The sequence below is a fragment of the Drosophila nasuta genome, chromosome 2L, assembly GCF_023558535.2.
Source record: "Drosophila nasuta strain 15112-1781.00 chromosome 2L, ASM2355853v1, whole genome shotgun sequence".
Classification (NCBI taxonomy): Eukaryota; Metazoa; Arthropoda; class Insecta; order Diptera; family Drosophilidae; genus Drosophila; species Drosophila nasuta.
In genome coordinates this window covers 27,648,055-27,664,579 of record NC_083455.1, presented here as the reverse complement: position 1 = coordinate 27,664,579, position 16,525 = coordinate 27,648,055, and the positions used below count along the sequence as shown (strand labels likewise).

Sequence of the window (16,525 nt, the reverse complement as noted above, 5' to 3'; positions counted from 1 at the left end):
AACTATCTGGATGTTTGTTTAAACTTTCTAACAATTCTGGCTAATCCTTTCGTTTCATATCCAATCCATCGTGATCTTTTTGCTTTTCACTTTTTCAGTTGACAATTCGATGTCGCGCTCATCCCTAAAAACTATTCGATTTAAAAAATTAGTGATGCTGAAAACATTGAAAACGACTATCGGTATTTGGTATAGCGATGTTGTACAATGTTTATTGATATCGATGTTAAGCGATGCATCGATATTCTATTTTAAAAACATCAACGGATATGAACATCGATGTTTTCCTCAAAATTATATAATATTAAGAAGAACAGTGACGTAACAGAGATAGGAGAGTAGTAAAAGGAGCATAACTAACATCACAAGAGAGTTAGAATAATCGAGAAAGAGTAAAGTGAATGGCAAGTTTTGAGTATGTAGATTAGTTCAGGTGCAATTGGACTAATAACTTATGATTTTTAATTAGAGTTACTTTGTGCTTTATCTGTGGGCGTGTGCCTTTCAATTTTTTGCGATTTATTTTTGCCCAATCAAAGCACGATTGAAAACTTTGAGCGGCTAATCTCAACCAGATTAGAAGCGTCGAGATTGCTGTCTTTAGTTTTAAATTATTAAAAGCTTTTTAGCTTAACGCTAAATGAGGCGTCTGACTATTTTGGAATTCCCCAGAAATATTATCGATAACAAGCAATAATAAGGATTCAACCAATATATATCTTAACAAAAACTATCGATATAGACATATTGATAGTTTCATAAAATATATTTCATTCCAAAAACTATCTATATTTTTATCAAATTTTTTTAAACTGATCTTTTTTTTTTATTAATTTTTTTATGGTAGTTCAAATATTTTTCTCATAATCTACTCTGCTAATTTTCTAAAATGGACTTTGATCTATTGAAAATAAAATGATACTACGTAATTCCCATTCTTATCAGCCAAGGGCATGTGGAGAAACTTTACTCTTCGCTTAAACAAAATTTGTATAGTGTGACAAGCAATATTCACTTACAATAAAGAATAAAGATTATCATTAGGATTATCGCTAAAACGGAAATCTTTTTCATAAAACCATTTGCTAATCAGTCGATAAGAGTCCATAAGCTTTCTATAAAAGACGGGTCTAGACCAGCATGGTCAACACTGGAACTTCTGAAATTGAAGTAAAATGAAGGTACTTGCTGTCACTCTGTTCGCCCTGCTGGTGGCCAGCACCCAAGCTGGCAAACTGACCGACAACCTAGCTAAGGTTATTCCTAGCTTCCCCACTGGCTACGTGATCAACGGCACAGAAGCTGATCCTCATGCCGCACCCTACATCGTCTCGCTGGCCACCAACTTCGACAAGCACTCGCACATCTGCGGCGGCACCCTCGTCGCCAAGGAGTGGATCATCACGGCTGCCCACTGCATCTCCAACCCCGTTGGAATGAGCGTCATTGCTGGTCTCCACAAGCGCGCTGAAGTTGATGAGCGCACTCAGCAGCGTCAGGTTGATTTCGGTCGTGTCCATGAGCAGTACTCCGGTGGTGTTGGACCCTTCGATATTGCCATCTTACACGTGAGCGAGCCTTTTGATTTCAACGAATGGGTGCAGCCCGCTTCTCTGCCCAGCGATGGTGAAATCAACGAAGGAGCGACCCATCTGTATGGTTGGGGACAACCCAAGTCTTACGTCTTCACTGCCGCCAAGGTTCTGCAGACTGTGGAAACCCAGATTGTTCCTCATGAGCAGTGCAAGGAGATTCTTCCCGATACCGCTCCCCTGGCCGAGACCAATGTCTGCTCAGACTCCCTGCAGCAGAGCATCTCCGCTTGCAACGGTGACTCTGGCGGCCCATTGGTCATTGAACGTCCTGCAACTCCAGCTCAGTTGATTGGCGTTGTTTCCTGGGGCTACATTCCCTGCGGTTTGGCCAACTACCCATCTGTCTACACCCGCGTCTCTGCCTACATTGGCTGGATTGCCAAGATCCAGAGTGCTTACTACACTCTCTACTAAGATGTGAGAGAAAGTGGGATAGTTTGATGTTTGCTTTAATTCAATAAACATGCTTGACTCTAGTCAAGCACAGTTTAATTAAATATACGATGTGGATTATTTTTAATTGTCATCGACTTCAGCTAATTTTGGGAATTTATGACTTGAGATTATTTTCTAATTTTAACTAGATTAGCTCAGGTGCAATTAGACTAATAATTTATGGTGTTTACTTAGGCTTATTTTGCACTTTGTCTGGGGGCGTGTGCCATTGAATTCTTGCGATTTACTTTTGCCCAATCATAGCACAATTGAAAGCTTTGAGCGGCTAATCTCAATCTGATTAGAAGTGTCTAGATTGTCTTCTTTACTTGTGAATTATTAAAAGCTTTTTAGCGTGACGCCAAATGAAGCGTGTGACTTTTTTGGAATTCTCCAGAAATACTATCGATAACAAGCAATAATGGTGATTCGACAAATATATTTTATAACGAAAGCTATCTATCTATATTTGAAATATATAATATTTTTATTGGGCAGATTATTATATAGAGTTGAGTTTAATCATAATCTAATATATATCAAATACCAAATATATCATTTGGTATAGATTTAGTATTTTTGTGGTATATTAATTTTGTAATGACAATGGTTCCATCTAATAAATTTCAAATGCCAAATATACCATTTAGTATATATTTAGTATTTTTGCGGTAATGATAATGGTTCCATCTAATATATTTCAAATACCAAATATATCATTTGGTATATTTGTAGTATTTTGTTGGTATATAAATTTGGTATATTTTAAAATTAATATCCCACTGTTTTGCTTTTATTCACAATAGGTAGCACGTATCTGACTGTCGAGTACACTCGACTGTAGATTTCTTACTTGATATATAATTTTGTTAGATTTTTATTTTTTTGATAGACATTTTTTTGTCGGTTCTTGAACTGTGTATTTCATGATTGCTGTCAAATTCATAATTTATGAGCATAGTGTTCTGATATAATTTATTGATCTATTTTCGTTCAAGAGATGCCAGATTTTTTAATTTTAGAATATTTGTGATAAATAATTGGAATACGGTTTTCACTAGCGATGTATTTATAGATTTTAATTAAATATATGCATAATTTAGTTTGGTTGAGGGAGCCCATATTACCTTTTATAAATCTTCATAGTCCGATTCTTTTACTCATAATCTACTCAGCTGATTTTCTACAATGTACTTCGATCTAATGAAAAGAAAAGGATAATACGTAATTCACATTCTTATCAGCCAAGGGCATATGATGAAACTCCACACTTCGATTAAGCAGAATTTTGATAGTGTGACAAGCAATAATCGCTTACAATAAAGAATGATTATCACTAAGACGTAAATCTTTTCCATAAATCCATCTGCTAATCAGTCGATAAGAGCACGTGAGCTTCCTAGTTATAACCTCTATAAAAGACGCGTCTAGACCAGCATGACCAACACTCGAACTGCGGAAATTGAAGTAAAATGAAGGTACTTGCTGTCACTCTGTTCGCCCTGCTGGTGGCCAGCACCCAGGCTGGCAAACTGACCGACGCCCTAGTCAAGGTTATTCCCAGCTTTGCCACCGGTTTCGTGATCAACGGCACCGATGCCGATCCTCATTCTGCGCCCTACATCGTCTCCCTGGCTGCCAAGCCCGAGAGTCACTCACACAGCTGCGGCGGCACCATCATCTCCAAGGAATGGATCCTGACTGCTGCCCACTGCATCTCCAACCCCGTTGGAATGAGCGTCATCGCTGGTCTCCACAAGCGCGCTGAGGTTGATGAGCGCACTCAGCAGCGTGTGATTGACTTTGGACGTGTCCACGAGCAGTTCGGCGGTGGTGTTGGACCCTACGATATTGCCATCTTGCACGTGAGCGAGCCTTTTGAGTTCAACGATTGGGTTAAGCCCGCTGTTCTGCCCAGCCGCAATGAGATCCACGAGGGAGAGACCCATCTGTATGGCTGGGGACAGCCCAAGGCCTTCCAGTTCTCCGCTGCCTCGACTCTGCAGACCATGACCACCGACATCGTCAACTACGATGCCTGCTTGGAGAAGATGCCAGAGAACTCGAAGCTGGCTGAGAGCAACATCTGCTCGGACTCGCTGCAGCAGAGCAAATCCGCTTGCAACGGCGACTCTGGTGGTCCTCTGGTTGTGGAGCACAAGAATGCCGACACTGAACTCATTGGCATTGTGTCCTGGGGCTTCATTCCCTGCGGTCTGGCCAACTACCCATCTGTGTACACCCGTGTCTCTGCCTACATTGACTGGGTTGCCAAGGTCCAGAGTGCCTACTACATTCTCTACTAATTTGTGTATTTTATAAAATAAACACATACTAAATTTACTTTTCAACAAGTAATTGAAATATCTTTTGTATCTGTATTAGGAGTGTATAATTGTTGAGTTCTCTCTATAAGATATCTGGATTATACCAGATTAACTATGAAACTTGCAAAAGTTTTGAATAAAATTGTTATTTAAATGGTTCTCAATTCCTATGAAAGAAAAATTTTGAATTTCATTAGTGTGACAACGTTAAAGAATTGGGGAAGATGATCTTTTATTCAACAAATCTATGAGTGAACGAATTGGGGAAGATGATCTTTTATTCAACAAATACATATATTCAAAAAATCTTTTAAAGAGTTTTTTTTTTTAATACTATAAATGGAAGTTTATCATCTCTGAAATAGTTATAAAGTATACGATCTGATAAATTTTTATTTGAAAATGAACTGAATCATATTCTTATGATGAAGAACATTGGAATTTTATCAGTCTGGCAACTTTAAAGACATGAAGTTCACCTTTTGTTCAACAAATTCGCCAATGAGTTAGTTCTCAATTCGAAGAAATGTCTAGATAAGAGCAAAAGCTTCTAATTTACGATAGTGTGGCAACGCCAATGCCTTATAAACTAAGCGTTAAGTTGGCTGCGGCTTGCTAACGGAAATTTTTTAACACTTCTTTTGGTTTACAACACGCTTAAAATCAGTCGGATGATTTGGCAAAAAATAAACCAAATACTAGACGCACTTCGTGTGCTTTGTTTAGATAGATTAGCTTAATATACGGTTGCCCATAAAGAGAATCATTGATGTTTAGGAATAGCAGCAGATTTACGATCCACTTGCCGCATTATTTATTTACGAAAAGTGGAAGAAGAAGCAGAAGTAGGCCGCCAGCTACTTGAGGAGGAGGCAAAGCTATTCAGGTAATCAATTGCCATTGATATTGATCAAGAGTGGCGACTTGACACGATCTAAATGAGGCGAAATAGATAGAGGTAATCAGGACAAAAGCACTAACGAAGCGTCCGACTGACAGACGGACGGATTGTAAATCTGTCACATCGATTAGACTGCAAAAACATGATAACCATGCCATTCATTATCTGCGATAAGCAGAAGCGCTATAAAAGCAACAGCGCGAGTCTGAAATGACAACAGTAGCAGCGGTAGCAGCAACACAGCAATCGGTATGAAACAATTTGTGGCACTTCTTGTGCTGGCCGTGGCCTCGGCTAGCGCCAACACCATCGCCTGGCCAGGCTTCCCCGAGGGACGTATCATCAACGGCCAGGAGGCTACCTCCGGCGAGGCTCCCTTCATTGTCTCCCTGCAGTCGACCTCTGGCTCGCATTATTGCGCTGGCTCTCTGATCCAGCCCGATCTCGTGCTGACTGCTGCCCATTGCATGACCTACACCAACTTCCAGGTGGTTGCCGGTGCTCACAGCCGCACGGACAAGACCACCACCCAGATCCGTCAGGCCAGCAGCTCGCGTCAGGTGATTCACGAGAAATACGGCGGCGGTGTCGGACCCTACGACATTGGTCTGGTCTTCCTCTCGGAGCCCTTCGATCTGACCGTCCGCAATCGCGATGGCAGCTCCCCCGTATCGACCATTCAACTGCCCGGCAAGACCTTCTCGGCCAACTCCGATGGTGTGCTCTTCGGCTGGGGACGCGACAACTCTGGCTCCTTGCCCGACAAACTGCAGAAACTGGATGTGAACATCATTGGCTACTCTGACTGCGCCAAGGCTCTGCCCAGCGGCAACAAGCTGGCCGATACCAATGTCTGCACCTTCACCAGCGGCCTCACCGACGGCGCTTGCAACGGTGACAGCGGCGGTCCCCTGGTCAACAGGCAATCCAATGGCGAGTACCAACAGATCGGTGTTGTCTCCTGGGGCTACACTCCCTGTGCCAGCACCAAGTACCCCTCGGTCTACACTTCCGTTGGCTCTTATGCCGATTGGATCGAGGAGCACCAGAACGACTTCTAAGCTCTCTCTCGAGATATGAATAATAAATATTTGTGATTTGCGATTACTACTTACGTCGTCCCATTTGATGAACTTCTCGCCATCCTGCAGCGCCTGTGGCACCTCCACGCTGGCCGTCGATATGTAGGTGCCTCCTGCGCTCATCATTCTGCCACTCACTTTGCTGCTGCTTCCTGTTGTTGGTTGTTTGGGTTTCCTTTGTTGCTGTTGCTGTTTTGATCCTCTTCTCTCACCCTCTCAATCTCTAGGTTACTCTGGGTGACCTCTGGGTGCGTTGATGCGCTTTTATTTATTTGCAACTCTGGTCTCTGGTCTCGACTTTGGGCTTAGCCTCGTCGCAACATTGCCTTTGTTGTGTTTGCGGCTCTCTCAATTGTTGCTGGCTTTGCTTTGCATACAAATGACGCCATTTGACCGTGTCCTGGTCCTGGCCTCAATTAGACCCGGTTGCCGTTGCCGTTGCTGTGGCTTCACCTGCTTCACGACTACACCTGCTTCATGCGCTGCGCCTGCTGCATTCTGCGGGTGCTTCGCTTTTGCAGTTTGATTAAAATTCCGTGTGCTGCAACGAAAAGCGAAAAGAAAACAATGTGAATCGAATGCTTGTGGCTCTCTCTGTCTCTCTCTGGTTTCTTGTTTGCAATGCCATTCAATAGAGTTAGTTATCCATGAATCAAATATGCAAAAGCCTCCTCTGGCCATGACTCTCGAATTTTGCACTCGAAGAGCCTTTAAAGCATGACCAAATCAAGTTGCACGTGCCACAGGCATCATTGATCAGAGGCTAATGAAAAGCGGTCACAGCAGGCACAAATTGCAAACAGCTCTCATTGTTCGACTGTCATTTAATTTGGCTAGTTGCACTCTGCTTGCTGTCGCATATGCCAACATTTTTTATAGCCTGACATTTGTAAATGATTGCGAATTTTAGAGAACCAAAATAGTAACATTAAATTGGAAATGAAATCAATATAAATAAGTAAGAAAGAACCGGTCGAGAGTGGTCGACTGTGAGGTACCTGCCACTCATTTTCAATAAAATTAGATTGTACAAATATACCAAAAATATACCACCACATTACAAATATACCAAAAAATACAAAAACCTATATTTGGTATACATTTTGAATATGCGTATTATAGTACTAAATGATAAAATGAAACAAAATTTTACAAATATACCAAAAATATACCGCAGAAATCTTGAAATCTTAAAATCTTAAATCTTTTAAATACACCATGCAGTACAAAATATATCAAATTGTGATTATAGCTCTATCTCTTATAGTTTTTGATATCCAGTGTTTCATACGGGCAGACGGACGGACAGACAGACAGACGGACAGGCTCACATAGCATAAATTTCCTGCAGGTTCAAATTTACCCGTAGACTAGAAGGGAATTAAAAATCGAATGCTTTACAAGTTTTTAACTGTCTTTTTGATTTATTTTCAACGTTTCATCATCATCAGATAGAAGACAAGGCTTTCCAAATGTGACCTCAACTTAATCACGAAAGTCAAGTCGCTGCGAATCAGCGAAAAAAGCGCGCCAAGGACGCGCTTATAAAATATGGCAATAAAGGGTGCGGAATTAATGCTGCTTTGGTTTTAGTCAAATCGATTCGCGTTCCCCCCTTGTTCTCCCCTTTTCGTTTGCCTGTTTTCATATTTATGAAAATGTCTTTTGGTTGCGCTTTTGTCTCGCTTCGCATTCGCGTTTGCGTTCGAGTTGCGTGTTAAGGTCAAGTCTGAAGTCTGAAGTCTGTTGCCAGCTGCCTTTCTTTGGCTCTGGCTGAATTGGCATTCAGAGTGTGGGTTTCGCTTTTGTTAGTCTATTTTTAGGCATCTTCTCCCCATCTCCATCCCTTCCCCATCCCATCTATTCATTGTGCATTTTTCGCATTTCGCATTTCATTTATGCAAAATTGTTTCGCTAATTTGGCGCACAAACATTTCGAGTTTACAGCTTTCGGGTTTTCAATTAGCAGTCGAACTTTTGACCTGTAGCGGTAACTGAACTGTGCTCAGTTCTCGTTTTAGTGTATTGTCTGCGTATCTTGAAATAGGCATCCGGTTTGTGCGGCAGTCCGAAACGGAACTACAGCACCCAGATGCTCTCCGATGACAGCTGTCGATAAAAGCGACGCTCTTACTCGGACTCGGACTCGGACTCGACTTCATTCAGCAATCTTCTGGGGATGTGAATCATGGCAAAGTTGAGTTGAGGCTTTTGGCTGTTGCTGTTGCTGTTGCTTTCAAAACTCATAATCCACTTACAAACAAAGCAAACTTGCTGAGACAAAGGAAAACCCAGAAAAAGATATAGAATAAGGAAAGAAAGAACAGAACAACAGACACACACGTGATTTTCGAACTAATTCATTTATAATTTCTTTTGGCCATGCCATAACCAATTCCAGCCAACTTGCCACAAAATGAAAATGTAAGCAAAACTTTTAGCCAGTCCGAGAAAACCACATAACTTTTTCCCAATCTGTGTGTGTATGTGTGGGTGTGTGGGTGTTACAAACACACAAACACTCTCTCACACACACATTATCATCATTGAGCAAAGGAAGTCATTTGTTTTTGTTGCGTTGTTTGGTCGAAATTCTCTCGTAAATAAAATTAAATTTGTGTTGTATTTACTTGGCAATTTTTCGAAAATTGAGTGAAATTTTGTGACGTCATACATCACACATACAGACGCAGCAAGCAAATTGAGCGACTGCCGGAAATAATTAAGCATTTTGTTTTGCATGCAAAATGCGTGTGGAAATGATTGGAAAATTGTTATGGGTTATATAACAATCGGAGCACACGGAGCCAAATCGAATGAAAATTGCAAGCGACGCCGTTTCGAGTTTTTCTCCTCTTCCCTATTTTTCTTTTTTTGGTTTACTTTTTTTTTGGTTTGTGTGTGCTTTCTTTCTGACTCTCGCACAAATCGTTTTAAGTGTTTTATGGCAAACGGGCAAAAATTTATTGCAGGCAATTTGCAGATGTACCCACGACTGGGGTGGCAAGAGAGTGGGAAGGATGGGGGCAGGAAATCACAGCGGCAACACACAGATTTGAAGTGACTTCCACTTTTAGCAGAGCGAAGCGACAACAACAATAATAACTGAGAGCTGGAGAGTCACATGAATCATGCATACGACACAAACAGAACAGAACAAAATGGCAGACCCCAAACAGAACCCAGAAAGCCAAACCCCAAACTCTCTGAAAACCCTCAATCCCTAGACCCGCTCTTGTAGTCGGGATCAGCGCCATAAATCAAAGTGCCAGTCAAAAATATGTTATCCGACTGTAAACTGTGAATTTTGTTGTGCAAAAAGTGCCGAAGACGAAACTTTTAATACTCTATCGTCGTCGTCTTCTGGGGGGATTTATTTATGTTTTCAAAGTGCTCACTTTATGAGCATCGCAATTTTAGTAGTGTGTACTTCATGGTCAGTTAATTCGCTCTCTTTCTCTCTCTCTCTCTCTCTCACTTTCTCTCTCTGGGCACACATTAGATGTTGTGTGTGATAAACAAGACGGCCTCTTGAAATAAGTGTCCTCCAGGTCACTTTGTATGCTTGAAAGCGTTTCTTTTGCATTCCATTTATTATGCAAGGCAACTTCGTGTTAGAAAATTAAATTTTGTTTGCCAACTAATTGAAATATGGATGCGACATGGTCACTTTGGGCCTATTAGAATTTAGTAAAAGTATATTTCTATTATCATGATTAGTTAAAAAAAAAGAACACAGAGAGAAAAAAATATAGATCGAAAAGTAGATTGCAAGTTTTGATTAAGGATTTGTTTCATCTTAAAAAATAAAATGTTATGTAAGATTGGGTTGAAAATCATTCTTAAAACAAGATTATAATAATGAATTTCGCGATTGGACAATCTAGATTTTTTGTTGAATTTCAATCTTAATTTAATAATCCTCCTTAACATCATACAATAGTGATCCAAAATGTTATTCTTGAGTTTATCGCGTTTTTTCTTTCCTCATAAATAACAATTATTTTAAAATTAATGATGACATATTTTAGTAACTATGCGATGTATTTGCAGCCATAAAATACTTTTTATATAAATTACACATGCTCTTAAAGCATGGAAATAAATATTATTAGTCAATGGTTCGCAATTATCTCGAATGCTATCAAGTATTTATAGAGATTTATTGCTATATAATGTTTCCGTAATTTCTGATTATAGTTCCTCTTAGTTTCTGTAAAAGAATAACTAATTACGGAGTTTTTTATCAACTCTATGTATTCTTTAGTCATACTTTGAAACATACTCAGCATGCTTTATAGATAAGCATATTCTGATAGATCCACCACATTACCGCAGATACTCTTTCCGGGTGATAATCAAAGTTGCCCTCACTTTTCCCCCTCCCGAATCTGGCTGTCTGCCAAGCAGAGTCAGCTGCTCTTGTTGTTGCATGGAATTGAGGAAGTTGCTTGTCAAACGGCAATCTTCTTTCGCACAGGCAACAACAACAAGAGCAGCAAGCTAAGGAAAAAAAACATGATAATCAAATCAAGGCGCCAGCTATTTGGTTAATGTGCATGACAGCGTTGCCAGCGCCAGCTTCATCGCCATCGCCATCACCGTCGCCATCTCAGTCGCTGTCGACGTCGCCGTTGACGTCGCAGTTGGCGTCGCAGCTGGCAGCAAAGTTAAAATGCTTAAAAGTGAGGCAGGTGAGCGTCGAAAGATAAGAGGATGAGTGAACGATAGAGGGAGAGGGGAGAAGAAGCAGCAGCAACAGAACAGAAGGAGGTGAAGCAGGCGGCAAAAATGTGTAGCATGCTTTTAGGAGCGAACGTTTTTGTCGACGCGCAAATTGCAGCGACAGCCTGTGGCCTGCCTCTGTGTGAGTGTGTGTGTGTGAGTATGAGTGTGTGTTGTATGCGTGCGTGTGTGTGTGTGTGTGTGTAGCTGACTATAATTTCATTTGTGGTACATAAAACTTTTGCCTCTCGCTTCATCTCTGACTGCGCCCAAAGCAGAGAGCAAGAGCGAGATAACTGCGTGTACGTGTGTGTGAGTGAGAGAGAGAGAGCGAGCGGGATGGAATTACATTAAACTAATTGCTTTAGCTTGTCATTGTTGTTGCTTTTGTGTATTTATTGTTAGTGGAGAGCTTTTAGGCGAAAACCAAATTATATTTACTTGTATGTCAAATACATTTTTGTTGCCTATTACAAAATTTAAGGCCGCTTCTCGCTTACAGCCTCAGCTCACAGCTTACAGCTTGACAGTCCTTGGTCCTTGGCAAGAGCAAAGTACTGAACAACAACAACAACAACGAGGGAGCCTGCAATTACCTTTGACCTTACGGACCGCACACACACAAACACACTCACAACTTAAACACAAGCAGCCAGTAAACAACAAGCAAATATCAAATATTTAAGCCAAACAACCAACGCCGCTGGGCCACGCCCACAAAGGACACTTGGAAAGTGCTTTTTGGGGTTTATTAAAATGCGAAAGTGTTGAGTAATTTGCGGTCTGTTTTCCCTTTTTTGTTTTCCTCTACATGTTGTTGATGCTTCGATACGCATCGCAGAGAGAAAAAGTTACTAACTTGGCTAACCAGGTTTTGCTGGCTGTCAAATAACTTTATGAGTTAACATCTTCTTCTAATGAATAGTAAATGATATTTCATACGAGCTTCATTCAACAGTTCTTAGAATACAACTATAGATATTTTTATTTTTATACCTGATAGAAGAGTATTAGAACTTTGCGCTTGCAGGAAATGTTTACAACAATCTGTCAATCTGGTATATTTAGTATTCTATGGTATATTTTGAATAGTAGCACTATATCAATATAACAAATATAGCATTTGGTATATTTTTAGTATATTTGAGGTCTATTAATTTGCTATATTTATAATTTTAATACTAATTTACTCTTACTAAAAATGGGTAGCGAGTATTTCACAGTCGAGCACTCTCGATTGTATGTTACAATCTGTCAATCTGGTATATTTTAGTATTCTATGGTATATTTTGAATGTAGAACTATGTATATCAGTGTACCAAATATAGCATTTGGTATATTTTATATGAACTCTATGGTATATTTTGAATAGTAGCACTATATCAACATACCAAATATAGCATTTGGAATATTTTTAGAATATTTGAGGTTTATTAATTTGGTATGTATATTTTTTAAAATTAATATTGATTTGCTCTTACTAAAAATGGGTAGCGAGTATTTCACAGTCGACCCCTCTCGATTGTAGTTTTCTTACATGTTTTTCTCTTATCTTTCTCTGTTTTGTTATTCGCTACATTTCTGTCTAAGCTCAGCAGCAGTTTTCTCATTTTGAATTTAATATTTACACAATGAAATAGTTCCAAGAAGAGAACTTCCATATCTGAATTTGCATCGCGTCAAAGTGAATTTCCGATTCTGTTTGCTACATCAAAATTCGAAATAAATTCGATGCGTTTGAAGGGTATTTATTATTCGAAAAGGTGCAACTGTTGTTGTTGTTGTTGTTTTGTGCTGTTGATACGCCTTGAATATTTCAACACTGCGCAGCAATCATGTAAATTTCACTTTTGTTGTTGTTGTTGTTGTTGCTGTTTCCTGCTTTTCACATAACGGACAATTTTTGCCCGTTTCACTCGTAAAAATTCATCAGGCAACAAAACAGAGCGAAAGTTGATGGACGGCAACGAAGAGCGGGGGAGTAAAAGAGGCGGCAGCGTGTTGAGTCAACAATTTGCCGCCCCCTTCGGCTATAGACTCGCATATCGGTAGCATAAAGTACACAAATAAATAAAAATATAAAGCACCGTTTGTCTCCGTCTGCTTCAAGTCGAGAGAATAGAAGGCGAGGTGCGGAGCGGAGCGGAAGGGAATTGCCGAATATTGTGTCCTTCTGGCCACAGCAAAAGCAGAAGCAAAACCAAAAGCAGCGGCAACAACAACATTAAGTTCAATGACACCCTAAAAACAACAGCCCTCTGGACCCGAGTTCGGTGCGAGTTCGGTTCGAGTTTTGTGGCTCGTTGAGGAACCTCCATCAACGTCAAGGGGCCTTCACCTCTCAGCTCTCTTTGCACGCCTTCAATTGGAAAACTTTTGTTACACTTCTCGCTCCTTTCTCTCTCTCTCTCTCTCTCTCTCTCTCTCTGCATTTTTAATTTTCCCCTCCCCAACAGAAATTCACTTAATTTGTGTGAGGAATGAAGTTTAGTGACCCAACTCTCCTCTGGCCTTCCGCCAGATAACGCGTTGTCGATATACTATAAAGTAGGCAAATTGTGAAAATATTGACAAAACAATTGATGGCTTCAGCACGCGAATTGTGCTCCCTCATCACCCTTTTTCTTTTCCATTGCCATTTCCATTTCACACGTTTTGTCTTTATCTACTTTGCATTTGCTGCTCAATTTTGCTATTTATAAAGTGCGATGAGCTCTACAAATGCTTTTCGCCCAAGGGGAAAGTGCAAAGTGCCAAGAGCTTAGCATAGTTTTCGGCGCTGCCAAAAGCGAAGATGCGACATTGAAACACGCAATTCTCACGTATCGATTGATAACTTGCGATAGTCATTCAATCAATAAGTGCCAAGGAAAATGTCTAATGAAGCAATTAGAAATCTGTATTATTTAAATTCTGTTATAATGAAACAAGTAAGAAATCTATAGTCAAGTGGGCTCGACTGTGAGATACCTATTCTCGGTAGAAGCAGAACAATGCGGTATTAACTTTAAAATATACTAAATTATTATACTTAAAAATACCAACAAAATTTACTAAAGGCAATATTGAGTATTTTAATATTGTTCAACTTTCAAAATATACCATAGAATGTAAAATATACCAGATTGTTAGCATGTATAGTATATTCTGTTATTAATATAATGGTACATTTTCAATGGTTTATTTTAAATGTAGTGGTATATTTTGCATTCTATGGTATATTTTGAATATAGTAACCATTAGTAAGTAAGCGCTTTTGCCCATACAAAAGCATTTCTTTAATAACTTCTTCTTTTAGCTAGAAATAAATTGAATACGAATTCCATTAAACACGAATTTACATTCCCACTTCTCATCCTTGCAAATTCTTTAGCCTAATGAATTTTGTAGTCGACTGCAAATCGCAGCGTCTCTTAATGAAATTTCATAATTTCTGGTTTGCCGAGAAACCACATAATGATTATTATTATGACACTTCATTACAATCGCCTGTCGTTCAAAATGTGCTCGGGATCATTATATAAATATTTAATCAACTAAAAAGCCACAGAAACCAGCTTGCTTTCTTGTGCTTGTGTTTCGACAGCTTCGCATTTCATAGGCAAAAGTTCATGCGCCGCCTTCCTCGTTGCTCTTTACTTTCCTTTGCTTTGCTCGTTCAATCTTTTCTGCTCAGCATCCTGTCAAATTTTTGACATTTTGGCAAAGATCAAAAGTCAAATGTTTCCAATTCGACGCTCGCCCACCGCGAAACCAAACCGAACAGAAACAGAAACGCGATACAAACAAAAGCATGCGCTGAAAGCAAGCACGCCCATAAACAAAAATGCGTGGAAATGCGGCCCATAAATCTCGGACAGCTTTTCATTACGGCTAATTACGGGGCGTCAGTAAAGGGGAGGCATCAGGTGGAAAAGCCACAGTTGAGGAGCTGAGGGAAAACGTTGCATTAGCACCCAAAAACAAAAACAAAAAATAAATAAATAAACACGAGCATTAATTAGACACTATCATTAACTCAATGTGTCTGTCTTCTTCCCTCTCTCCTCTCGCTCTCTGTGCGTGTTTGTGTTTAGTTTGCATACAAATGCATGGCCCATGCCCCATGTGGCATCACACGGCGTATGCGTAATGTTTGTGTGCGTTGCAGGCACAGTTGACAGTTGTGTCAGAGTCTTGCGGTTTGCCCTTTGGCAAACACCATGATGATAATTATCGCCATCATCATCATCATCAGCGCCATCGCCTTTGCTATTCTAATCATAATTATTATGCCAACTAATGAGGTTTACTTAAAGCGACCGCTGCGACAACAACAACAACAACGAGCAGGCGAAAGTAAAATGATAATTATTAATTAAAACCGCGTTTCAATGTCGACAGCACACAGCCCAACGCTTTGGGTTAAGTTTATCGCGCGTTAAAAGTAGCAAACAACAAATAAGAATATGCATAAGCGGGCATATGGGGAATGCCAGACTAAGAGTTACTCTATAGAAATCAGATCTATTTGTTTAAAATTATTTAGATAGCATTATGAAATTACCTTAAGTCTAATTATTGGATGGGGTCTTAGTTGTTTTGTCTGACAAGCTGGTACATTCATATATTTTGAATATTCTATGGCCTTTGGCATATTTATAGCACTTTGGCGGTATATTTGTTTGGTATATTTTTAAAATTAATACCCCACTTTTACGCTACGCTAAGTCAGTGTACCCAAAATAGCCTATGGTATATTTTTAGTGTATTTGCGGTATATTAGTTTGGTATATTTTTAAAACTAATACCGCATTATTGTGCCACTAAGTCAGTGTACGCAAAATAGCCTATGGTATATTCTTAGTATATTTGCGGTATATTAGTTCGGTATATTTTTAAAATTAATACCGCATTATTATGCCACTAAGTCAGTGTACCCAACATAGCATATGGTATATTTTTAGTATATTTGCGGTATATTAGTTTGGTATATTTTTAAAATTAATACCGGATTATTGTGCCACTAAGTCAGTGTACTCAAAATAGCCTATGGTATATTCTTAGTATATTTGTGGTATATTAGTTTGGTATATTTTTAAAATTAATACCGCATTATTGTGCCACTAAGTCAGTGTACGCAAAATAGCCTATGGTATATTTTTAGTATATTTGCGGTATATTATATTATATTTGTTGCATTAATACCGCACTATTTTGCTTTTATTCAAAGTGGTTAAATATTTAATTAAGCTAATTATTTTAAAATAAAGCTGAAATTCATAGAATAATTTCAGCAATTGAATAACTTCGACTTTCTTTAAAAGTAAAGGAATTAAATATGCAAGTATTTGACACTATAAACTAAAGTTCATTGATCTTCAATCTTTTTGGAAATTGCTCTCAAGTTGCATTGAGAAAATTCACTTTTGAAAAGTGCAGTTTAATTTTAAAGGGCAATAAACACGCATTTACCACACA

The 16,525-nt window shown here is 39.4% G+C and overlaps 2 protein-coding genes across 2 annotated transcripts in view; one reads left to right on the top strand and one right to left on the bottom strand.

Annotated features, from left to right (window-relative positions):
* Positions 1-16,525, bottom strand: part of LOC132785890 (1-phosphatidylinositol 4,5-bisphosphate phosphodiesterase classes I and II) — a 64,263-nt gene that overhangs the window by 37,069 nt on the left and 10,669 nt on the right. Inside the window, 1 exon segment of the mRNA XM_060792198.1 lies at positions 6,374-6,881. Within this exon segment, the coding sequence (XP_060648181.1) occupies positions 6,374-6,466 (93 nt within the window). The 5' untranslated portion in view covers positions 6,467-6,881.
* On the top strand, positions 1,155-6,368 carry LOC132799036 (transmembrane protease serine 9-like). The gene is made up of 3 exons (XM_060811170.1): positions 1,155-2,005; positions 3,499-4,332; positions 5,479-6,368. The coding sequence occupies exons 1-3, from the start codon at positions 1,176-1,178 to the stop codon at positions 6,317-6,319; spliced, it is 2,505 nt and encodes an 834-aa protein (XP_060667153.1). The 5' UTR covers positions 1,155-1,175; the 3' UTR covers positions 6,320-6,368.

What these genes read in the sequence shown, in the direction of transcription:
- LOC132799036 (XM_060811170.1), top strand. Translation starts at nt 1,176, where the DNA reads ATGAAGGTACTTGCTGTCACTCTGTTCGCCCTGCTGGTGGCCAGCACC. An exon ending in AGTGCTTACTACACTCTCTA is followed by an intron (nt 2,006 to 3,498) that starts CTAAGATGTGAG and finishes CGGAAATTGAAG; the next exon opens with TAAAATGAAGGTACTTGCTG. An exon ending in AGTGCCTACTACATTCTCTA is followed by an intron (nt 4,333 to 5,478) that starts CTAATTTGTGTA and finishes AAATGACAACAG; the next exon opens with TAGCAGCGGTAGCAGCAACA.